This window comes from Vipera ursinii, assembly GCF_947247035.1.
Source record: "Vipera ursinii genome assembly, chromosome: 2".
In the NCBI taxonomy this organism is placed as follows: Eukaryota; Metazoa; Chordata; class Lepidosauria; order Squamata; family Viperidae; genus Vipera; species Vipera ursinii.
Genome location: NC_139513.1, coordinates 174,842,391 through 174,869,330, shown reverse-complemented (window position 1 = coordinate 174,869,330; position 26,940 = coordinate 174,842,391). Strand labels below are relative to the sequence as shown.

The 26,940-nt window shown below is 41.7% G+C and overlaps 1 protein-coding gene across 1 annotated transcript in view; it reads right to left on the bottom strand.

The window, feature by feature from the left end:
* Window positions 1–26,290, bottom strand: part of MAST1 (microtubule associated serine/threonine kinase 1) — an 85,457-nt gene extending 59,167 nt beyond the window's left edge. The window contains exons 1-2 of the mRNA XM_083356778.1: window positions 26,122–26,290; window positions 5,049–5,080 (exon numbers count right to left, since the gene is read on the bottom strand). Of these exons, the coding sequence (XP_083212904.1) occupies window positions 5,049–5,080; window positions 26,122–26,160 (71 nt within the window). The 5' untranslated portion in view covers window positions 26,161–26,290. The remainder of the gene's footprint in view (window positions 1–5,048; window positions 5,081–26,121) is intronic.
* Between the last annotated feature and the right edge of the window lie 650 nt (window positions 26,291–26,940).

Genomic DNA, 26,940 nt, shown 5'->3' with positions numbered 1-26,940 from the left:
CAATGGTGAAAAAAGTAAGGTTCTACATTTAGGCAAGAAAAACCAAATGCACAGGTATAGTATAGGTGGTACCTTGCTCCATAGTAGTAACTGTGAGAGGGATCTCGGAGTCCTAATGGACAATCACTTAAATATGAGCCAGCAGTGTGCTACAGCTGCCAAAAAAGCCAACACAGTGCTAGGTTGCATTAACAGAGGGATAGAATCAAGATCACATGAAGTGTTAATACGACTTTACAATGCCTTGGTAAGGCCACACTTGGAATACTGCATCCAGCTTTGGTCACCACAATGTAAAAAAAGATGTTAAGACTCTAGAACAGGGGTGTCAAACTGCCGGCCCACGGGCCGGAGCGTCACGGAGAAACCGCGCCCATCCCATTTTCGGCAATGGGAAAAAGTTCCGATACGTCGCGCGACGTCACATGATGTCGCGAGTTTGACATGCCTGCTCTAGAAAGAGTACAGAGAAGAGCAACAAAGATGATTAGGGGACTAGAGGCTAAAACATATAAGGAACAGTTGCTGGAATTGGCTATGTCTACTCTAGTTTAATGAAGAGAAGGACGAGGGGTGACATGATAGCAGTGTTCCAATATCTCAGGGGCTGCCACAAAGAAGAGGGAGTCAAGCTATTCTCCAAAGCATCTGAAGGCAGGATAAGAAGTAACGGATGGAAACTAACCAGAGAGAAGCAACCTAGAACTAAGGAGAAATTTTCTGACAGAACAATTAAATCAGTGGAACAACCTGCCTCCAGAAGCTGTGAATGCTCTAACATCTAACACTGGAAGTTTTAAAGAAGGGACTGGACAGTCATTTGTCTGAAATGGTATAGCAGGGGGTTGGACTAGATGATCTCCAAGGTTCCTTCCACCAACATCATCATCATCATCATCATCACCATTATTATTATTATTTAGGGTCCACCCTGGCTGGGTGCTGAAAGAAAAGAAAAAGCAGTAAATTCTCCTCTTTTACAAATATATATATATATATATATATAAAATAACACATATAATAATAACACATTATTATTTCTACATGAATGAAGAAGGCTTTCTTAAAGATACGATGCCTTTTAAGGTTGACTTAGCCTATTTTTGCCATTTCAAACATAGGGACTGCATAAGATGCCATTGCATCCTAAGGTATGTTGGAGAAATTTTTCTAATAAGAGTAAATTGCTCAGCATAACAAAAGTACTGCCTAATAATAATCAGCCATGATGAATGACCTCAGTGTGGCATATGGTGTCTCTACTTGAATTTAATCCAAGGGCAATACTAGGGCACACTGTTAAAAGATGTGGCTCCATCTGAATGTTTTGTCTCTACTGACAAGTTGGTGTTTCCATACATGTGTATGAATGAAAGTGAAAAGCTGCACTCTGGAATTTTATACAGTAATCTCCTACATATAAGATCAGTTGATCTGCCCACTTTCTCTTGAACTGCTTTGCCATTCTGTGTAAAAAAAAAAAAATAATGCTACAAAAAACTGGAACAGAGAAAATGGTGACAGATCATTATGAAGCAAACCCTAGCTTAGGCTTTCATTTTATGAGACAGCTACTCAAATTCCTCCAGAAATGAATTAAGAAGTATAGTCCCTCATCTTTTGGGGAAACCATAATTGTCCTTGTGATATCAATAGCCAAATTCCTATCAATTGTACAATCAGTGTACATAAGTGTAAATCATTTCAGATTTACTTGCATGCATAGCAAGCTAAACAACACACAAAAACCCGTCCTTAACAGATCTGGATGCATTTGCTGATGAGAATATGCAAAAATAAGCAAGAACCTTAAATACACATTGCTCACTTTATCCATTTTATAAGTTGATTATTAATAAATAGTCTTTGAGAGAGAGTACTTCAAACACATCTGTCTAGAAACATGAAAAAACAAGCAAATAATTTACAGAATTAAGTTTCCTTTTGTGAAGAGTTTTCTCATCTAACATTCTATATTTATATTTAGAATTATCACCTCCAGAATTCCCAGCTAGCATGGCTTTCTTCAGTTTTGAAAGTTGCAGTTCAAACACATCTGTGAGCTTTCAGATTTTGATAAATCTTTGCTAAATAATCTATATCAGTGGTTCCCAACCTTTTCTATACCCCGGGCCCCTAGAACGCTTGTGATATATTCTTGCACCCCTTACAAAAGTTTGAAATAACGGCAACGAATTATGCATATACACTATAATTTTGAAAACCCAAGTTTTCGCACCACTTGGAATATCGTCTCGCACCCCCAGGGGGTGTGAGCAGCCCTAGTTGGGAACCTCTCATCTATATGGACCAGGAATTTCAGAGTAGCATCATTTTACATATGCATCCCTATTTATTTCTCCACACACGGAGGAAATACAACTGAACTAATCTAAAAGCTAAAGTGTAAACAATATTAAGGGATCATACAAATTCTTTTGAAAATTTATAATGCATTAATACCAACATTAGATATGACATATCCGTTTTAATTTAAACAGTTTATTCAGAAAGATAATTGTACTTCAGAATATTTGACCACAGAAGTAAAAAGAATATATATATATTCCACAATTCCCAAACTACAATATTCAGCAAAGAAGACAAACGATTTTTTTAAACAGTGGTATAATCATCAGCTATTAGTTTATTCATTCAGACACTGCTACATATTGCTTACTATTCAAACACAGACTCAGCAACTACTGAGAAAATCTTGCTCTTAAGAAATACAAACACAGTTGCTGATAAAATGATAAAAAAACAGGTATTGCCCACAGGCTACCATGGATAGATTTCCAGAAACCTAACTGTTATGCAGGAAAAAAATACACTAAAAAGACTCTGGCTATGTCCTCAGTTGCAATTAACCAAGGTACTATCATTGCTTGACAATTATAAATGTCTCCACTACATGACCTTCACCTCATTCCAGTCCATGAATGACACAGATTTAACTCAGCCATACTGGAGTTAAAGTAGCCTTTTTTGGGGGGTGGGGTGTTCTCTACCAATGTTAGACTCTTCTGCTACTGTTTTGCTATTTGGTTCCTAGAGCGCCGGACTTAGCAGCATGTGAAAATTTTAAGAAACGTTCTACAATGCGAACCTTTAAGAATGTTAATTGGTCTGTAAAAAAATAGTGTAACAGAGTGAAATAGTTAATAGTGAAATGCCAGGATCAATACATACTCCCCTTTGTCTCTACAATACAACATTTTAGAAATCTGCATGTTAATACCTGATGACTATAAAGAAAAAGAGAGAAATCCTAAATAAAAGTACTATCCTCCAAGAACTGTATCAGAAATTATTATGTTCACGATGCTTGTGCATGCTAGTGTGGACTCTAAGGCTACAATAGAACACTGGTTCTTTATTTTTTACAAGTTTATTGGAAGGCTCACACAAAAGGTCTAACAGTGGAGACCACGTGTCCATAAAGACCCACTCACAGAAAGGTAAGCAGCTCCTGTGGCTTTTGGAGGATAAAGAATTCTCCAACCAGAGGCCATGGTCAGCACATCTGAACAGAAGACCAGACCATTGCTATGGCCAAGGAAATCTGAAAAGAAATGTTTTAAGCCAGCTTTCTTTCCATCCACCAATGCATGGAAGTCAAGCAACTTAATGCTGCAGTGCAGAAGAGCCTAAAATTAGCTAGCACTGACTATGTTACCTAGCTGAATAATGAAACATCTGCAAACACACCCCCCCACACACACACACACAAAGCTCAGAGAGCACCAAGGACCACAGGCCAACCCTGAGTTACAAATATTTCACTAGTCCACAGGTGAAATTAACAAATTAACAAAACCAAGCCAAATCAGAGATTCATCAGAAGGGGGCAGGCAACCCAGCAACCCAGGACAAAATGACTGTGATGGGTAACCGGAGAGGCAGAGGCATTCCTGCCACAATGCACTCAGCCTATTTATTTATTTATTGGATGTGTACAGCTCCCCATCTCATACACATGATTTTATTAAAGCATAGGAAGAAAATCTCTCAGCACTACTTATACTGGCACAAGTCAGAAAACATTATTTTTATTGCACAGAAGGAAAAGACACAAAAAACTTGAGGACACACAGAGGGCAACATCATGACCTTTTGCTCCCAGGAAGCAATTAGTGGCCATACCTGACTGTGTCAATCAGCCTTAAGAGCAACGGCGGACAGAATCCTTCTTTCAAACTTACCCCTTCCTGCCACTGTGTCCTTACTGATGGATGCTGTTCCTGCCAGCAAATAATAGCTTGTAAAAGAGAGGGCAGCAAAGCCAGAAGACTCAACAATGTCTTTGGCTATAATATGTTGCACATACATCCATGGAGTAATCTCATTCAGCAATGAATCAGAACAGGCACCAAAGAGGCAGGGTACCATTTCAACGTAATCCTCTGTACATTTAAAAGTATGTAAGCAATTCAGTAAAGAGAAAAGACCCCTTGTCCCCACTGTGTGGAGTAAATATTCAACCTGAGTTTAATAACGGAGTCCCTCTATTAAAGCAGGACAAGGACAGGCTGGGAGGAAAATAAAAGACTAACCAATAATAACAGCAGAAATATTGAATGTTAGTTGTAGGGGCTTTTAAGGATAACATTAGAATAGCTCCTCTGTTGCATCTGCTAACATTCTCCTCCTTTTGTTATTCTCAGTGCTTAAAAGTTCCACACTGTGTTCTTTACCAAGCCAATCATAGACAATTGTGCTCAAATGGTGTTTTTCAGATGTATTGGGGCTGCCACTCTCACAACCCCCAGCCAAGAGGATATCAGATTAAGGAAAGCTGAGGTACACCTTCTGTGGAGGATATGAAGCCAGAAAATAGGCTCCTACACCCAGCAAGACACATTTAAACATTGTGTGTACATAAAAACATTATTATGGGAAGGTTTAGTCACCACAGGTTTCATTCATTTATCTAAACTCTTCAGGTAGGGAGACAGCATGGATCATTACCAGGATAGGAGAAACAACAAGGCTATAATAATTCTCACTCTGGAATGTTTGTATCAGTGGAAAGATCTTTTACTTACCTGCTGCTTTTTCTGGGCAAAGGGAGGTCCTTCTGGAAAGGAGAAAAACAAACAATAACTTTCCATTAGTTACAGCTCCAAACTGAGAGCCAGGGAAAACTGACTGCTCATTATCGCGTCCTATTCTTTGTGGAAAATAAACAGTAAACAATATCAGCCTTTCCCATTTCTTGAATAGGCTTATCATCGAGAAGATATTCCGATTAATACTAATAAAAGGTAAAGAGATTGTTTATATGGAAACCAGCTGTTCTGCAGCAGAGGGTCACTGCAGCCAGTCAACAATTATTTTCTTCAACAGCTTCAACTGAGAAAGTTATACCAATAAAAGCCAGTCAGAAATGTTGAGACAGAAGAGATTCCACTAGACCAAGGGTAGGCAACCTCGGCTCTTTTATGACTCATGGACTTCAACTTCCAGAATTCCTGAGTCAGGAATTCTGGGAGTTGAAGTCCATGAGTCATAAAAGAGCCGAGGTTGCCTACCCCTGCACTAGACAAAAGGAGGGTGAGGAAATCCAGTATGGTTAGAGCAGCAGCTAACGCAAAGCAGCTCAATCTGTGATGATGCAAGAACGGTTTTCAGGAGATTGAGGCAAGGATACATATTTGTTATGATTGCAGGAGAGCAGAGGAAAACAAAAGGAAAAGACAATGGTGATGATTTGCACATAATTCAGGTTCCTCAATTATGACCCTTGTAGAGTAGACACAATTCTACCGCTCATGGTTGGGAAACTGTAAGTATTTAGTCACTGCAAGTCTGCTGAAATCTCAGAAGCTGAAGTGATTATTAGCAATTACTTTAGCTTCTGAGATTTCAGCAGACATGTAGTGACTAAATACAGTTCCTGTGCTCCAAGGCTGAGGCATTCAAGTACTCCATACATTTACCTCCTAGCCTTGAATAAATGATGTAACTAAAAAAAGGCAGAGTAAATTAGACAAACAATAGAAATTAAGCAAATGAACTGACTTTATGCTGTGTGAACAAACTGAAAACCTTTTTCCTTGGGTGTTGAGATCATCGCCCCCCCTGAATTTTAATTAAAATATTATCATAGAATAGACAAATTCTCTTTATAGGATGATGGGCAGGAGAAAAGGAACAGAGTCTGCAGGTTTCCATAGAGTAGGTGTGTGTGTGTGAGAGAGAGAGGGGGGGGAGGGAGGGAGAGAGAGATTGGGACACATACACAAATTTATTTTGACAGGGATATTGGATTTTCCATGTTGATCACATGCCAGAACATATACTTATAAAATGCAATGCAATTGCCAAAAACTTATTTATTATTACTGTTTTGAAGTTTGGATTCCAATGGCAGTCACTCATTTTGGATATTTTGGATAGAGGTATTGTATGTCCTTATATAGGCAGCCTGATTTAGGAGATGAGCAGGCAAGAGCCAGAGGGCGGGGTCAAACATGTCATAAATTTGGAGTCACTGTGTTCCCACAAAGGACGTAAGTTCCCCTCCATGAATTCTTTTGACCCTTATCTAGCACCAATTTGGCTTGGCCAAATTGCAGATCACATTATTGTATATAGGTTGCATGTAATAAAATTTTAGTGCTTTAAAACTTAATTCCTGCTAAGTTACTTGCAAGGTTACTTGCACCTGACACCTCTCTGTCTTCAAATATATGCACTGAATTCCTGGGAAGTTGCTAAAATGCTCATATTGCATGTTTGATTATCTGTAATGAGATATCACATGAAAGAAACTAGCATTTATTGTTGTGTTAACCTCAGGCTTTCAAAGGAAAAACATTTCTGAAATCTCCCTTGTTTATTTTTCTGAGAGGATGAAAAAATATGATATCAATAATTACAAGGAGAGCAGGATTAAAAAGTCTATTTTTATAAACACACAATCTAGTAATAAAAAATTTCTATGTATGTGCATGTGGAGAGATAGAGAAAGAGAGAGAGGGAGGGAGGGAGGAAGGGGGAGGGAGGGAGAGACAGACAGACAGACAGAGTAAGAATGAGAATGGACTCTACTGAATTTCTTCTGCCTGGTATGGCCCTGGCTGAAAACTGTCAAAAGCATTAGAATGTAATTTTATTTTTCATAAGATTGCAAAGAAAAACTATAAATACACGGTGTAAATTCAATCCTATTAACTATCATTTTAATTCAGCTGAACGCCAAATGAAATACAATCAAAATTAATGTTTGTCTGGACCCCTACCCCCACCAACTTTCTAAAGATTTTCATCCCAGAAAATATTGTGTAACTCTGCCCTATATAAGCAATTTTCAGGAATCAGAATTTATTACAGCCAAGACAGGTCTGAGACGGAGAGTCCTTGTACTCTGTGGAATATAAATTGGTTTTATTTCCAGATGATGTTATTTTGTTTATTTCTAACCCTCCTATTATTCCAGTGTTAATATAAATGACAAATGTTTTTACTAAAATAGCAGGATGCTGCATTAACTGGTCCAAACTGAAATTGATGCCAATAAGTGAAAATTCATTTAAAGAATATTAGTGCTGCAATTGTATGTGCATACCAAAAGATTTGATTTGTAATATTTAGTAACATTTTTCTTTCACTGTGATTTTACTTATGTGTTCATATTTTTATTACGTTACCGTAAACTACCCAGAGTCACTTGAATGAGAAGGGCATGTAGAATTTTAATAACTAAATAAATAAACAAACATTTAACATCAATAAAATATAGAGAGACATTGGTTCAGATATCGATAATGAGAGTCATTCAATCTCATCCTTTGGGAAAAAGTCAAAAGTCTCAAAATGAATATTATTCCCAGATTTATATGTATACTGACAGGAATCTTAGTTCATATATCTGGAAAATATTTTCAGGAAATACATTTAGAAATTTATTATGCAGTTCTTTGATTATGACAATACTTTACAGAAAATGCAACCACCAGATAATGAGGGAGAATTAAATTTTCCGAATCAAAAACTATATCATTATGCTTACCTATCATCAAGTATTAAATACTGGGAACCAACAATTGGTGTTAATTTTCTGATTTGGGAAACTTTGGAATATATATAGTACCTTTGGTTTTATGGACAGTATTAGAATCAAAATAAACCAGAACTCTAGTATCCCTGGAAACAATGTCAGATTATTTAGATTTTTTTTATCCTGCCTTTATTATTTTTATAAATAATTCAAGGCAGTGAACATATCCAACACATCTTCCTCTTCCTATTTTTCCTACAATAATAACCCTGTGAGGTGGGTTGGCCTGAGAGAGGGTGATTGACCCAAAGCCTTGGGCTTTCATGCCTAAGGCAGAACTAGAATTCAGAGTCTCCTGATTTCTAGCTTGGTACCTTAACCACTACATCAAACTTTGGACCAACTGACAGACAATAGAGGTGATTTTAAACATATGCTATGAAGAGATAAATGATAATATTTATTAGCAAGTTTCTTTGGACCAGCAGGATTTTCAGCTTCTGAGATATCTGAGATACTATTTATTTATTTATTTATTATATTTTTTATTTTTATACCGCCCTTCTCCCGAAGGACTCAGGGCGGTGTACAGGGTAATAAATATAAAAACAGAATACAAAAGTTAAAAAACGATTAAATATTATGCCCAAGTTTAAAGCAGTAATTAAAAACATATTAAAACCCCAACCCTAACCCATCAAACCAGGTCAGATTGCTCAAATAAATAAGTTTTTAGATCGCGCCGGAAGGAGCGAAGGTCGGGGGCCATCCGGAGCTCAATCGGCAAGCAGTTCCACAGGTCTGGCACACCCACAGAGAACGCCCTCCCCCTGGGGGCCACCAATCGACATTCTTTGATCGGAGGCACCCTGAGGAGGCCCTCTCTGTGGGAGCGCACTGGACGGAGGGAAGTTGACGCCGGCCGCAGGTGTTGCCGTAGGTAATCCGGACCCATGCCATGTAGGGCTTTGTAAGTCATTACCAACACCTTGAATCTCACCCGGAGGACAACCGGCAGCCAATGCAGCTCGTGGAGCAAAGGTGTAACATGGGAGTATCGGGAGACTCCCAGCACAACTTGCGCAGCTGCATTCTGCACCAGTTGGAGCCTCCGAGTGGACTTCAAGGGCAGCCCCATGTAGAGAGCATTACAGTAGTCTAGACAAGAGGTCACGAGTGCATGAGTGACTGTACGCAAGGCATCCCGGTCCAGATAGGGTCACAACTGGCGCACCAGGTGAACCTGGGCAAAGGCTCTTCTAAAGAGAGCTGTGAGTCTAGAAGGACCCCCAAGTTGTGCGCCCTATCTATGGGGGGTAATAGCTCACCCCCCATGGCAAGAGATGGAATAATCGGAATTTCCCGGGATCTTTATCTTATCTTTATCTTTATTATATTTATATACCGCCCTTCTCCCGAAGGACTCAGGGCGGTAAACAGGGCACATAAAAATACAAAATACAAAAATTAAAAAAGAATTAAATAAGAGCCCGAGCTAAAAACAGTAGCGTAATAAAAATCCGCAATAAAAACCCCAGCACATCCCCCATCAGGCCAGGCCGGCTTGCTCAAATAAGTAGGTCTTCAGATCGCATCGGAAGGAGCGAAGGTCAGGTGCCATCCGGAGCTCAACCGGCAGCTGATTCCATAAAGCCGGGGTGCCCACAGAGAAGGCCCTCCCCCTGGGGGCCACCAGCCGACATTCTCTGACCGGTGGCACCCTGAGGAGGCCCTCTCTGTGGGAACGCACAGGGTGGAGGGAAGTTGACGCCGGCAGCAGGTGATCCCCGAGGTACTCCGGACCCATGCCATGTAGGGCCTTGAAAACCATTACCAAAACCTTGAACCTCACCCGGAAGACAATTGGTAGCCAATGCAGCTCGCGGAGCAAAGGTGTAACATGGGAGTACCGGGAAACTCCCAAGACAACTCTCGCGGCTGCATTCTGTACCAGCTGGAGCCTCCGAGTGGTCTTCAAGGGAAGCCCCATGTAGAGAGCGTTGCAGTAGTCCAGACGAGAGGTCACGAGCGCGTGAGTGACCGTGCACAGGGCATCCCGGTCTAGATAGGGCCGCAACTGGCGCACCAGGCGAACCTGGGTGAAAACCCCCCTAGTCACAGCCACTATATGATCTTCCAAAGTAAACTGCGAATCTAGGAGGACTCCCAAGTTGCGAGCCCTATCTACGGGGGGTAAAAACTCACCCCCCATGGAAAAAGGTGGAATATTCTGAATATCCCAGGATGCCGGCACGAACAGCCACTCAGTCTTGTCAGGGTTGAGCCGAAGCCTGTTCCTCCCCATCCAGACCCGGACCGCCTCCAGGCAACGGGACATCACGTCGAGGGCATCACTGGGGTGGTTTGGGGTCGAAATAAAAAGCTGGGTATCATCAGCATACTGATGATACCCAACTCCAAAACCACGAATGATCTCACCCAGCGGCTTCATATAGATGTTGAACAGGAGAGGTGAGAGGACCGATCCCTGAGGGACTCCACAAATGAGAGGTCTCAAGGTCAACCTCTGCCCCCCTGCCAATACCGACTGCAAACGTCCCAGAAGGTAGGAGGAGAACCACTGAAAAACTGTGCCTCCCACTCCCAACCCCCTGAGACGTCGCAGCAAGATACCATGGTCAATGGTATCAAAAGCCACTGAGAGGTCTAAAAGGACTAGGACAGAGGAGCAACCCCTGTCCCGAGCCTGCCAGAGATCATTCACCAGCGCGACCAATGCCATCTCCGTGCTGTACCCGGGCCTGAAGCCCGATTGGTACGGGTCTAGATAATCATAATAATACTAAAACAACTTCTTAAATCCTTTTATTTTTTTACCTACTATGATATGAGTTTTTGTGGATATTTGTTATCAACAAAACCACTTGATATGCAGATACTAAAAAGTAAATTAAAAACTAAAAGTTCCCATATGGCCTATATAATGGGAAATTGTCTTAAACTCTAAAGCAAAAGTGATAGTGGACTTTAAACTATGAATTATACTGTACAGCAAAAAATAATGTTTAGAATTTATTGGATTCCAGTAAATTTAATAGAAAAGGTCTTAATATTTCCTTGAATCACATGCTTATTATATGGAATTTGACAACTGGATTATTAGATTCTCTATGTCAGACATGTCAAACACAAGGCCCGGGGGCTGGATCCAGCCCGCGAAGTGGTTTCATGTGGCCCGCGAAACCATCCTGGAAACAGTGAGGGAACAGCCCCCACTGCCTTGGCCCAGAGTCCCTCCTGCCAGGGACCCTCAGATCTGTCCCACTCCTGCCCAGGCTCCCATAGGCACCCTTGATGCGAACGATGTACAGCTGGCCACGCCCACCCAGTAGGCCATATGCACTCTAGCCATGCCCACCCAGTAGGCCATGCCCACCTTGGCCATACCCACCTGGCCCTGAGGGCAACCGCAATGCTGATGCGGCCCTCAATGAAATTGAGTTTGACACCCCTGCTCAGTTCACCTATGAGTGAACTGCCTACAGAAGCAGATTTTGATTGGACAAGCAAAATGAAAGATGGAACTCATAAAAAATACAATAAGTTAAAAATGATAGTTATGAAAGTTTATTAGAAATATATGTGTAATTGAATGTTTATATTAGATAAGTACTGTATATACATTTGTAACTACTAACAATAGTTATAACAATATACAAGTATTCATATTTCCTTTTTCTGTTGCAATTTTCAAAAACTTTTTTCAAAAGCTCTTTTTGTGTGGGTTGATTTTTTGAGAATGTATTTGTACTACAATTATTTTATTGTTTGTTCCTTTTCTGTTACTGTTACTTTTCTAAAATCAATAAATAATAAACAATAATATTTGAAATACCAGTAGCTACAATATCAACAATGATGTCTATTTCTATGGACAGACTATTTCCAAAAGATGCTAATGAGGGAATGACAGATATGAAACAATTTTGCCTGATGCAAACATATTAGAAGCAGAAATACTGGGTAATAAAAACAGTGTGAATTACATGACAGAGAAGGCACCTAGAGTTGAAACACAAATGACAAGTGAAGTCATGACCTGAGCATGACTTTCCACTGGATATACAAAAGAAGTTGGTTCTTCTTTAAAAGCTTTGAAAATTGAAGTGGAAAGATAAATGACGAATCTAGAGAATGGCCTGAACAATGACTTTTTACTGTCTTTACAAAGGAGGTTGCTAAAGCATTGAAGAAACCTTTGCAATGGGAAAAAGAAAAATTGAACCAACATAAAAACTCCTACAACAATATCTGATTGAATTAAAGATTAATATTGTCAGAAGTAAAAGGAAAAAATATAAAATTGACCAAGGTTAAAATAAGACGTTTCTATAAAGCTCTGTTAACTCCACAGATTTTTTGCTGACATTAGGACTGAAAAGAGTTAAGGCTGGTGATATATGGATTTGCATATAGATAAGGAATGTGTTATGGGAAGAAGAAATATTTGTTTGTAACATTATAGAGGAAGAATAAACAAGAATATACTTGTTGAGATGAAGATTGTAAGTCACTTCTTTATTTCTTTTTTAAAATTTACTTCCTTTTTTGCTTTTTTCCTTTGCATTTTATTCTTTCTATTTCTCCTTCTTCTGAGTTTAGTTTGTATTTGCATTTATTATTGAAATTAAAATCCTCAATAAAAAGGTCATTTTAAAAAATGCCTCTCCGTGCCTCTGCAAATTATCTTCTCATCATTCTGCTAGGTGGTGTTTGGAAGTTTAAAGGAATGGCTAATGGACTGTCTTGCTACGGTGTCTTTAGGGCTCTTTAGGAAGAAATTGGGTATGAATTTTCTTCTTTCATATCCTCTTCCAGCCCACATTCAGCTTTTAGCTGCATGCAGAAGCCTCCGGCTCCACCTTCTTGAATGCAAACACATCACAGTGTTGTTTATAATTTCATTTTCAAATGAGAGTAGGAACTTCTTATTTCTTCCCCAACCTATTGCCCTCTGGATCTATTGGACTACAACTCTAATAATGCCCTCTGTTGCTTGGGGATATGGCAGTTGTAATCCTAAGCATCTGGAGAACACAATATCAGAAAGGTTATTTCAGGCTGCTATTTTTTTGTCAAGCTAAGACTTCCCCAGGCTCCTCCTACTGTACTTATGGGTGGTTGATAAGCCTACTATATATTGCCATCTAATGGATGTTGAGAACTTTGCAGCCCAGATATGATGGTCCTCCTTTTTCCTATTTATCTCATTTTCATGGATTATAAACATGAGATGAATAGGCAGCAAAGTCTGCTTCTTTCGATGAAAACCTGCTGATTCTGCTTTATTTCAGTGACAAAGCCTTAGTTCAGTCTTGTTATCATTATTACATACAGTAAACCAGAAAAAAAATGATGAGTTGCATAGTGCAACTCTCAAGGATTGGTAATGTAAACGATGTCGAGAAAACAAAGGTTATTTGACCTCTGTCTCAACATATCCTGTAATGGCATTTACAGGAGATGCTTTTTGCACTGGATATTTCACAGGCACTCCAAAAAATACTAATGCCTAGAGTTCCTTGAGTAAATTTCATATAAATGTTAATGAAAGATAAATAAATAATATTCCCAAACAACAAGATTAATTATTTAGATGGTCTGCCTATAGATGTTTATTTCTAATTTAAAAATATATACAAAATATCTGAAAAATATTAAAGTAACTACACTTGGAAATAAGGGCATGGAAGAAAGAAATGCAATTAAATGAAATTGCCGTTATGATATGGTTCGCATAAAATTACAATGAATCTTACCATACCAAACTTTGACAATCTCTATCTTTGCTTAGTTTATTATCCAAACGTACTTTGTTAGTATGCAATTCCAAAGACTTTCCTTGCTCACCTTTCTTATAATCTTTGCACCTGCATTTGGATTGGACAGTTTTTTGTTTGAAAATTATCTTATGTAAAGTAAGGGAACAATGAATTAGTTAAGATATAAGCACATAATGCTAGGGCAAGATTTTAAAACCCTGATTTCTTGAACAAGTTTTAATGATCTCGATTGCACATAATGCTAATCCATACAAATGTGTTTGTTAAGTGTGCTATAACAAAAACAAATCATATTATGACTTAATGTAATGTGTGAATCTAACCACTATGACTGTTAATTGAGTCAGTGACCTGAATTTTTCTCCCTGTTCCAGCATCCAATTCTACTTAATATATGCCACAGTCTCTCTGGAGAAATAGCTTGATGACTACTCATTTCATAGGATAAATACATCATCACTTCTTGTAAATCCAGCAGAGTTGGAACTAGGAACTACATGGCAAGATGATCATCACTGACAACTTGCTATGAGGGGGAGGATTATCAAAGCACTTTTTGACACCTCATGTAAGAAAGCATCTCTCTTTGTAAAACTGACTTTTCAGCAAGTTTTTTTAAACCTTTCCTTGATATGGAAATTGTCAAAGATCTATGCAAAACTGGTAAAGCTTCATCTGTGAATTAAATGGACTCTGTGCTGGGTTGTTGTTGTTTTTGCACTGATACATTTGCGCAGGAAAACTGAAGTTCCTCATAATCCTGCATTGATTGTGTTTCCCTCCCATTACATTAAAAAGACTCCTATTCAAGAGCCAGACTATCAACACATAATCTCAGAGAAAGGTAGTTCAGTTCTCACAGCTGTCTTCTGAGCAGAAGCCTCTGTGCTTGCCCAATTTTAATTATCTGGACCAGAAGTAGACCAGTGGAGCACAGAGTTCTGTTTGTGGTGACTTGATTCACTGTTACTTGGGTAACAATAGCAAATCAGGAATAAGCCACAAACAATTACTATCTAGACATCATGCTAGATCTCAGCTGCAATCCAGTTTTGGGATTTTTTTCAGAACAGTAAAATGTAGGGCGCAGTGTATGCAGCACATTTAACCACTTTTCCATTATTACAGACTGCTTAAGTATTTTGGTCTAGTGATTAAGATACCAGTCTAGATGCCAGGAGGTCCCGCTTTAGGCATGAATACCAGCTGGGTGACTTTGGATCAGTCACTCTTTCTTAGCCCAGTCCACCTCACAGGGTTATTGTTATGGGGAAAATTAAGACAAAGGAGTATTAGGTACTCACTGCCTTGAGTTACCTATGAAAGGCGAAATAAAAATAGTCAACCAGTAGGTTAACAATAAGTCAAGTTCTGAAATGGTGATCTACTCCTTCAAACAAATTGCGTTTCCCCACCCCCCACTAATCTCTCTAGGCCAAAATAAGCAGCCCACATTATATTTTCACAGCAGCTGTCCTTTTGGAAATGGTAAAGTAAAGGTAAAGGTAAAGGTTCCCCTGCACATGCGTGCTAGTCCTTTCCAACTCTAGGGGCCGGTGCTCATCTCCGTTTCAAAGCCGAAGAGCCAGCGCTTGTCCGAGGACGTCTCCGTGGTCATGTGGCCGGCATGACTAGATGCCAAAGGCGCACGGAACACTGTTACCTTCCCACCGTAGTGGTCCCTATTTTTCTACTTGCATTTTTACGTGCTTTCGAACTGCTAGGTTGGCAGAAGCTGGGACGAGTAACAGACGCTCATTCTGTTACACGGCACTCAGGATTCGACCCGCCAAACTGCCGACCATCTGATCGACAAGCTCAGTGTCCTAACCCACTGAGCCACCGCGTCCCTTAATGCAACCATATCATGTGCCAATTTCCTTCAGTATTCAAACACATCCAAATCAGTCACTGATTATCAGAACTTCCTCAGTTGCAATTTGAAGATCCAGACTAAAAATATGTCCATGCACCATTAAATATGTCTTATCCTGAGAATGGTGGCCATTTTAATGATCATAGAAAGAAATTCTAATTAGAGATTAGTCCTTTCCTTGGTCAATTTAAAACATTTTTTAAATTATCACAATACATTACCATAAAGACATGAAATCAAAAGAACAGAGGGGGGAAAAACCCAGCATAAGGAGCTTTTCAACAAGTTAACACACAATTCTACCAATGTTTATTTAAAGATCTACTCCTACATAGTCAGCCTCATTTCCCCCTGCCTCTTAGTTTCAAGTACATTGATTACTTAATAAAATGGAACAAAACCAATATTTGAGTACAATAAGTAACATTCTGAAGAGTAAATTGCTGGATCAGTTCCTCTTCTAGAATTGGGAGAGTATACGCATACCAAGTTAAGGAAAAAAAATATGGCTTGTAGTCCTCAAGGGGCAAGAGTCCTAATATTCAGTAGGATTCATGGGTAAGTAGAGAACCACAAAGCAGACCTTGGAAAATGCAAAGGCCATTAGCAGAATCTTGAATTTAGCCCAGGAAGACAACTTAAAGTTGCCATGGGTTGACTCTCTTTTGAGTAAGAGGTAGCAAAGAGAACATTCTGTCAGCCCTTTTAGATAGACCAGACTCCATAAGAAATACTGGACTTTATTTTCTTGATATAAGGCATTAGTAACAGAATGCCTAACAGCATTTTCCCAACTTTAAGGGGCAGCTTTAAATGCCTTTTTTCTTCTTTTCACAGTTTAATCCATGTTTTGCTAACAGCCTTTGCATTCCTTCTCCAAGATCAGCTCTGTGGTTCTTCACAACAGGGGGGATTATAATTGGCAGGACAGTGTGTGGAATGTCACAATGGAAACAAAGGTGCTTTTCTATGAGAGTCACACATACATTCAAGAGGCACAGGGCTTGCGTCATGATACTCCATCTGCCAATTTGATAATTTTGACACCCGCACCATAGATGCTGCTTCCAGGAGAAAGAAGGTGTGACAAAATGTAGTCCGAATTCCCAGGAGGGAGGGAGTGCATTCCAGAGGAACAAGAGACAATGCAATTTAGATAGTTTGTGTGTGAGAGAGAAGGTGAAGATGGCTCATCCTTAATAGTTCCCAGACTATATGTTTTATGGAGCTAGTAGCCTGCTTTAGTTTGGCAAGATTCTGTCTGTAAGTGAGGAACAATAAAGAAATCTGCTTAGAAGAATCACAACGTGCCTTTCTTGGCTGTTAGAGCCAGATAGAGGATGAACAAAGGACAATAATAATAATAAAGGACAATAATAATTTTGCTGAAATCAAAGCAAATGATCAGACAGCAAGCAAGACTCTTCCTTAGGTCGGAGAAAGACTTCCTGAAATGGTATACTCTGCCCAGGACAACTTAATGTATAAAACACAAGTATGTACTATAGAGCCCCATGACCCTGATGCAGACCCATCCCCAATTGTGAGCACTGAGCATAGTATCTAAATAGACAGCTGGGAAGCTGGCTGCATCCAGGAGTTTCCTTTCAGATGTGGTTTAATGAAATCTATGTATTACATATTGATTTGCTGTCAATATCAGCACTGCAACCCTGTGCCTTTTTAGGCATGAATGCATTACATATCACTATCATGTGAGTAATTTGTCTTGCTTTTCAAAAAAACACAAACTATTTTTTTTAATAAAATGTAACCAGCCCAGTCCAGGATATTATTTTTGTCATCAAACAAAGTCTCAGCTCAGCCATCTAGATAAACTAAGGAGACACATCATGGTTTGTAGTTGGTCACCAAACAAGACTCAAAAGTTTGTTTTGCAACCTTTGAAAAATAGTTTCTCTGCCAACTCTAGTTTAGTATATTAGAACTGAGAAAAAACTAACCAGAATTATTATTGTTAATGAACTTGTGATAGGTGTAGATTTTATTAAATGCATGCTTTCCTTGGCTTAGCCTTTATAGCAGAACTTTATATCTCAGCATTTCTCTCAGGAATTCAGGAGGTATACAAGTTTCTGGCATTTTATCCTCAAAGCTATCCTAAAAATTAGATTAAGCAGCAACAGGATTTACTGCAGTCACCCATTAAGCAAATATTTTGATCTTGGTTTCCCTCATTCAACATTAGAAGCATTTCAACATCTCCGAAAGATTCCCTGAAATCTAGAAATAGTAAATCTGGCTTTTAAGGTATGGTTTGATTAAAAGGAGTGCTTGGTTATCAACATTCAACAATTTTTAGATCCACTTAAAATTCCTTTTCTAAACACTTTGCTGAACTGGCAAAATTCTTATTTTCTTTCTTTTCCTTTTCATATGCAAGTATAATCCTTTTCCCCCCTCCCCCTTTTTTACTCAAAAATATGCAGTGATATCACTTGTGCTGCATATAGAAAAGAAAACCTTGAATCTTGCAATCTGTGCATTGTAAATGAACCTTCTACCTACTGGAAATGTGTTTATTTTTGTCAGGAGGCAGAGGAGGATGACTATAGAGAGATTTCATTCTTGCATATATTGACACTGCTCATTTGGTGTTGGAACGTATTTAGGAAATAGGGAAGAAAAAATGGTTTTAGCCCAGGGATGATGCCAGTGTCTCTTTTAGATACACATATACACACATAAAATACACAGTATCTGGTGGCAACAAAATCTCTCAATTTCTAGGGTACTTTTTAGTACCAAAAGACACCTCAAGTTGTCCAACAGTTGGCTGAAGCCAGCGCCATCTTGAGACTTAAGGTTGGTATGCTTATGTATTAATAATATTCATAAATACTTTTCATAATTGCTATGGACTTCCTACATGACAATATCTTGAGCTAGATGAAGGCAACATTGTGAAGTCACAATGAACCCTAGTACTGAAATAAACCTGGGCATATACCATAAAGGCAGTCCTCAACTTTCAACCATTCATTTGGTGGCCATTTGAAGTTACATTAGCATTGAAGAAAGTGACTTATGACCATTCTTCACACTTATGACCATGATCCCCATGGTCACATGATCGAAATTCAGATGCATGGCAACTAGCTCATATTGCAATGTCCTGGGATCATGTGATCTTTTTTTGCAACCTTCTCACAAACAAAGTCAATGGGAAAGCCAGATTTACTTAACGACTGTGTTAGTAATTTAATAACTGCAGTAATTCACTCAACTGTGGCAAGAAAGGTCATAAAATAGGGCAAAACTCACTTAACTGTCTTACTTAGCAACAGAAATTTTAGGTTCAACTGTGGTCATACGTCGAGGACTACCTATCCTCTGCAGTCCCCACACATACAGTATGTTTTTCAGACTGAAACTGCATAGAAATTCTCCAAGAATTCAGAGCAAGCATTGACTCTCAGTGATCTCTATTCTATTTCTATTCTGTTCTGTTCTGTTCCATTCGCTCCTTGACACAGTCTGAACTTAGTGCCTTCCAGATGGATTGGGAGTAAAAGTACCAGAATTCCTAGCAGGTTGTCAACTCATACATCCTGCAAGGAGCTAAAATTTTCAGTATTGGATGCAGTGATAACCCTGTTTTACAGAAGCAATGAGGCACTGACAAAAAGAAATAAACCCATATACCCTGACAGGGCAAGAAAGCTACACAATGGGATATCATTTTGATACATTTGCTTGCCATTACAGCAGACGTGTCAAACACAAGGCCCGGGGGCCGGATCTGGCCCACGAAGTGGTTTCATGTGGCCCGCGAAACCATCCTGGAAACAGTGAGGGAACGGCCCCCGCTGCCTTGGCCCTGGCCCAGAGACCCTCCTTCTGCCAGAGACCCTCAGATCTGTCCCACTCCTGCCCAGGCCCCCATAGGCACCCTTGATGCGAACGATGTAGAGCTGGCCACGCCCACCCAGTAGGCCATACGCACTCTAGCCACGCCCACCCAGTAGGCCACGCCCACCCTGTCCATACCCACCCGGCCCCCTGAGGGCAACCGCAAGGCTGATGCGGCCCTCAATGAAATTGAGTTTGACACCCCTGCATTACAGCATTCCTCCTATAGCAAATCTTAATGCAAAGAATAGTACAGATGGGTAGTAAATTAGGTAAAGGTAAAGGTTCCCCCGCACATGCGTGCTAGTCGTTTCCAACTCTAGGGGCCGGTGCTCATCTCCGTTTCATAGCCGAAGAGCCAGCGCTTGTCCGAGGACGTCTCCGTGGTCATGTGGCCGGCATGACTAGACGCCAAAGGCGCACGGAACGCTGTTACCTTCCCACCGTAGTGGTCCCTATTTTTCTACTTGCATTTTTACTTGCTTTCGAACTGCTAGGTTGGCAGAAGCTGGGACAAGTAACAGGCGCTCACTCTGTTACGCGGCACTCGGGATTCGACCCGCCAAACTGCCGACCTTCTGATCGACAAGCTCAGCATCCTAACCCACTGAGTCACCGCGTCCCTTGGGTAGTAGATTATAATAAGTCAAATCATAGATTTAGAAGCATGCCCGCTTTTATTAAGTGATTACACCTAACTGGTCTTACCTGAGTTTGGATACTAAACAGATGCTTGGATGGTAGACCCACACCCCAAACCCTAGGAAATCAAGGACTATAGGCTCAACTTGGAAGTTGAAAATACATTCTGGAAAAGGCAATGGCAAACCACTTCCATATTGTAGCCATTAGCTGCATTAACATATTTCACCATATGTTATCAAAGCTGCATGGACACACACACACGTAGTCATAATGTATTGAGGCCAACTTGAAAGTATCTTTCCCTTATTGCTGCATCCAGCTTCTGTTAGACTACATTTTATGTCTGAGGACTCACCACCTTCATAACATATTGTGTTCTTATAATGAGCAAGCTTTTCCTGATGTTTAACAGAAATCTGCCTTCTTGCAACTTAAAGCCATTATATTATGTCCTAAACTCTGAGAGAGCAGAGGGCATGCTTTGTTCTTTTACTACTGATGGATACTCCTTCAGAAAACTGTCATGTTCCCTATAGCTTCCTTTTCTCACATCTACGCGTGCTCTGTCACTCTCTCTTTAGCAGACTTAATTCCCAATTCCAAATCAATTCTGCTGCCCTTTCTTGAATCTGTTCCAGTTCATCTGAACCTTTGTGGTGTGGTGATTAGAGCTAGGCACAATAGCCAAGGCAGGTCAGATTGATAAGAACAGACCTGGACATTTTAGGGCCTGTGGGCCACATCTGGCCCTTTAATTGCCTCAGTTCAGCCCGTGGCTGTGGCAGGGGTGGTGGCGGTGGTGAGGGGCGGTAGCGGCCCTATACAACCATTCCAGTTTCTCATGTGGCCCCTTGGGAAAATTAATTGCCCATCCCTGGATAAGAACAAAAGTAGAATCAGTATTTCCAGTGATTTGGAGACAATGTTTTTATTAATGCAATCTAAAATTACAAGTGGTTGTTTTTTTTTGCAGCTGCTTATATTCAAGCTTAGTTTCAATTTAGGATCAATTATTCCAAGTTTCTTTTTCAAGGTAGGACTGCTAGGTATCTCCTATCTGTGCCTCTGATTTATTTTTCCTATGGGAAAAACTTTGTGATGTCTCTATTAATGCAGTTGTTTTTGCTCTATTAACCTATCAAGAACATTCAGAATTTTGCTGCCATAGTTTAAGGTGCTAAGTATTCCACACACCTCTGTGCTTTCTGCAGATTTGATAAGCACTGTTCCCACCCTGCCTTCTCCAACTCATTAATTGAAAATGTTAAAGTACAGGACATAGGAAAAGCTCAGTGGTGAACACTGGAAGAAGAAGAAACCCAGTATAACGGCTGCCTGCTTTCTCAAAACTCATTTCAGCTACAATATTCCGGGTTATCAGTTGACATCATAAAGCAGGGGTGTCAAACTCAATTTCATTGAGGGCCGCATCACCATTGCGGTTGCCCTCAGGGGCCTGGGTGGGTATGGCCAGGGTGGGTGTGGCCTACTGGGTGGGCGTGGCTAGAGTGCATATGGCCTACTGGGTGGGCGTGGCCAACTCTACATCGTTCGCATCAAGGGTGCCTATGGGGGCCTGGGCAGGAGTGGGACAGATCTGAGGGTCTCTGGCAAGAGGAGGGTCTCTGGGCCAGGGCCAAGGCAGTGGGGGCCGTTCCCTCACTGTTTCTAGGATGGCTTTGCGGGCCACATGAAACCACTTCGCGGGCCGGATCTGGCCCCCGGGCCTTGTGTTTGACATGTCAGTCATAAAGTGTTTTTTAAGAAACCTGTGGAGCATCTCAGGACACAGATTCAGCAGCTCAACACACTAAGCAGAGATAGATCCATCTCAGTGGTCATCAGGCCCTTACTGTAACCAAGGGGTCTGATAGTTTGATAGTTAGAAAGACTGGAAAGAACAGTGTGCTATGCAGGTAGTCCTCGCTTAGCGATTTCCTCATTTACTAACTGTCCAATAATGCTAAAACAACTTAGCAAGCAGTGCTCACATTGACAGCCTTCACAACATCTCTCTTACTTTTATTTTCACTCACTGATTTACAGCATCCCAAGATGTTCTCAAAGAGAAAGAGAAATAGCATGGAAGGAAAGCAGGAAGCAAAGGAAAACTGAAACATAACTGCAAACACAGCCACGGCCACGTGATTCGTACTTAGCAACCACTTCTCTTAACAACCAAGTTGCCCTCCCCAATGGCAGTTGCTAAACAAGGACTTCCTCCAGTGAATAAGTTCTGGGTTCAAACTTCCGCTCCGTTTTGAAAGTCTACTGTGACATTTTGGAGTAGATACTAATTATTGCTCAGTCTAGCCTGCCATAAACAATAGAAGTGGAGGCTGCACTTCCATAAGGTAGCTCCAGACTGATTCCTTGGCAGCTCTAGTTCAAGGCTTCAGGCAGCCTTCTCCCTGCCTTCTCCCCAAACAATCCTCATCTAGACAGGCCACCACCAGTATGAGCAGCAAGCCGTCATATTGTGAGGATAAAATGTACGCACGTTTATTTCTTGCCTAAACCAGGAAACCATTTCCTCCAGGAAATGATGGGACACTTGTCTTCCATTTTGCCCAATTACAGGTACATAGTCCTCAAGTTATAACCGCAATTGAGCCCAACATTGTTGTTGCTAATTGAGACAGTTGTTAAGTGAGTTTTGCCCCATTTTTCTTGCCACAATGATTGAGTTGCTTGTCAGAAGATTGCAAAAGGTGATCACATGACAATGCCATCATCATAAATGTGAGCCAGTTGCCAAGCATCCGAATTTTGATCATGTGCCCAAGGGGGTGCTGCAATTTTCATAAGTGTGAAAAAACGGTCATCAATCATATTTTTTCAGTGCTGTTGTAACAGTCATTAAACAAATGTTGTAAGTCGAGGACTACATGAAAACTGACAGAAAAATTCCAGGTTACATCCTAATAGAATACTGGAACTGTTTTTTTTTTTATTTCCCTTAAGAGCTACTTCCCATTCACTTGGATGGGAAATTAATTGGTCTTCTAATACTTTTTGTACTTCCTCTTCCAGGAGTAATTCTACTTCATAGTGGGATACAATGGCCAAACTGCTCATGATTTTATTGCTGCCCTTAAATTTCAACATACTGCTGTTTGCATAATTGAGACTCATATACTAATCATAAGTGAATTCATTTTTTGTGTGTTTTTGCTTTAAAAAATAGCTCTTTTCAAAAGCACTGAATGAAGGGAGACAGCTAATGTTGCTGGGGAGGGGGTTTCAAATCACCAGCCATTTAAGTACATTTGAGGCAGCTCTCCTTCTCTCAACAAGTCTGTGAGATCAATAAAAGAAAGGGATTAAAAAAATAAGCAACACCTCACCCAAAAAACCAATCTCTGAAATTACCATTTGAGGTTCATGAAAAAAGCAAGAAATACATAAAGGTAAATATCTATACTTTTCACTTGAGAGATGTAGCTATTGCATAACAAGTATAGGACAAGCAGTAAGAGGAATTCTGAATCCAAGTGAAACAATTTATATTTCTGTTTTTGCAAAATCTAAAGAGCAAGAACCCACAAGCAAGTACATTTTAGTCATATTATGAATTTTTCAAGCTACTATCCAAATCAACCTAAGGAAGAAAGAAGGAAAGAGAGGAAGAAAGAAAGAAAGAAAGAAAACATGTTTACAGTGTTGTCAGATTGGCCTCCAAGGGCTTCTTCTAAGAGCTTTGGCACAGGAGGTTTCCACTGCAGGTTTCTGCTGCTCTACATTTCCTAACAATGAAGCAGGGAGGAGGGTATCATGCAACATTAGGAATCAGCCTTCCCTGATACGGCAACCTATTTGCATTGAGCTACCAATCTTATTCCCCCACATCTGGAAAGTACCTATTTAGGAAAGGCTGCTTTCCAAAGCAAGACAAGGAATCAGAAGGACGTGCAGGGGAGAAAGATCTCATAATCCCCTTTCTAAAAATCTTCCGATTCAATAATTTTATATCTCACCAGTAGACACTGGGAAGAAAGAAACATTTTGCAGCTCAGAAAAGCAATAGGAAAGAAATAGTAGGAACAGGATAAAACAGGGAAAGTATTTTAAAATTAAGAGAGAGAAACAAGAACATGCTACCAGACACTGGGAAGTGCCCAACAGGAAACCTAAAATATAACGATGTGAATCTCAGAATGGAATCTCAGAATGTGAATCTCAGTGGGGCAGGAAGTATGGTGTTGGAGTTAAGGTGCTGGACGAGAAATGGGAAGACCAAGCTCCCTCCTCAGCCATGGATGTTTTTGGCTGCCTTGGTGTCTTTGGCTCAGGGTTACTCTCTCTTAGTCAAATCTAGCTCATCCATCTCCATACTAGCTTTCTACGTTACAAGATCCTCATCAAAGGCCCTCCAATCCATAGTGAATTGGTGGCTACTGGAGAGAAAGCCCTTTTGGTTGTGGCACATTGGCTTTGGAACCATCTACTCCAGAAGTCCCCAACCTTTTGGGCACCGGGGACTGGTTCCGTGGAGAGAGGTTTTTTCATGGACTGGAGGAGGTGTGATTTTGTGTGCTGCCTGCATCCCGCAGATGGGGCTTCGTTTGTTTGCATGCACTGGTTTCTGGCATGCCACAGACCAGACCCTTGATCTACTCCAAAGGCATCTCATGGCATCAGGCACCGATTCCTTTAATTTCTCGTGGCCGTTTGATCTTTTTTTGTTTGTTAATCTTTTATCAAATTGCTTTTTTAAAAAAAGTTGATTGGAAATATTAGTTTCTTGTGTTTTAAATATTTTATTGTAGCTTACATTTAAATGCCTTGCAAGGGCAGTGCATCCAGATAAAATCTAAATGAAATAATCCTTCACTACACATCCCTTCGCCCATTCCTCCTTTCCCACAACCATTCTCACCACTCTGTACTTAGACCATTAAGTTCCTTGGGGGCAGGGACCTGCCATTTTAACGCTATAAAACATTCTCTGTACTTGGGGAATGATTGCCCCTCATTTGTCTGGCATCTCAATCAGGAGGGTCTCTTATTCCCCTGCTTGCCTGAAACCTTGCAGAAAGCCAGGCGAAAGAGCGGGCTTCAAAACCTTTCTCTTCTGCTCCAGCCGATTGGGAGGCAGAAGGAAGGCAGAATTAACCTCTTCCCAGGCAACCATCTCAGCAACCTATTGCAGAATGGGGAGCCACCATCTCACCGCCCGAGAACCACAATTCCCAGCATCCTCGGAACGGTAGCCCTCTAGGGCAGGGGTCTTCAAACTTGGCCCTTTTATGACTTGTGGACTTCAACTCCCAGAATTCCTCAGCCAGCAAAGCTGGCTGAGGAATTCTGGGAGTTGAAGTCCACAAGTCATAAAAGGGCCAAGTTTGAAGACCCCTGCCCTAGGGCGTCACAGCCCGATTTATTTGGCGGCGCTTAAGACCGGGAGAAGCCGAGCTGATTCTCTTCCCCGCTAACTTGGCTGTTCTTACTTGGCTCTCTTACCGCCACTGCTGCAGGTAGCCCCCCCACCCACCCCCCCCGCCGCCGCGCGCCTTTTACTCCCCGATTTTTCTCTCCCTCCCTGCGCCAGCGCAAGATTTCCGTTTGTTTGGGTCTGGCGCGCAGCAGACGACCCCTCCCGTCCCGGCAGGAAAGCCGATGGCCGAGCGGTTGGCCCCGCACACACACCTGTGCCCTGCAGAAAGATGAAGTCATGGTGGCCTCCCCGGCCGGAGGTTGGCTCGGGGATGGCGGAGGAAGGCTGAGGCCAAGGAGAGATGATGTCGCCGCCGCTCTGCCCTCTCTAATCCTCTCCGGCCAGGTCGCTGGCATTAATTCGACCTCGGCCGGGGAGGGTGGGGGGAGATGATTTCTTGGGGAGGGGGCCCTGATAGCAGGAAAGCTAACAGGCTAGCGCGGGTGGGGGGTGGGAAACAGATCCGCCGAGCGCTCTTTACCTGGAGCCTCCGCCGGCGAATGATCCCGGAATCGTCCATCGTTTCCCGGCGGCGCCGAGGGCTCGCCCCATCGATTCGCCGTGCCTCCGTCCGCCAAGGGTAGCTCCCGCGCCGCCCGCGCTCGGCAAGGCCCCGGCGGGAATGGGCCGGCCGCAGAGGCTGGAGCGCAGGGCGGGGCCGCCCAGGTGGGCTGCGCGGATGGGTCGCCTGGCCTCCCCAACTGCGCTGGCGGGAACAACCGGACGCCCTCCGGGACGCCTCGCCGCTTTCGCCTCAGGCACGCCCGCCTTTCTCGGACTTGGCCAACGAGTTGGGGCGACGCTGCGCCCCTCTGGCTCTCCGCCAACGAGCGCGGCGTGGAGGCTGCTGGAGCCGCAAAGCGGCCCGCGAGGAGGTGGAGAAAGAGAGGAGAGGGCGGCCCTCGCCCCTCCTCGGCTCCCGGCTCTTTGCGCCGCGGGCGGGGTTGGCGCCGGCTACCGCCGACCCGACCTTGGTGGCCCAAGATGCGGCACCCCTTACCCCGCTCAAGTTCCGCTCCTGGTGCCCTTTCGACGCAATGTAGGGTGTCTTCGCGGAGGGCAGCTCTCCCGAAATGGAATCGGGCGCGTTCCCTCTTCCCAGTTATTTGGACTAAAGATCCTCAATGAGAACCAGAAACTTTCTTTCCTTTGGTGACGGGAGGGAAGACATTACAGCCGAGCCTTTGTCTATCCTTCAAATGACAGAACATTAATTCGGAGTGGACTTTATTTCCATAGAAATAATTGGATACAATCTGATTGCCGCAGAGAAGACTTGTAAGCAGCAGTCTGCTTCCAT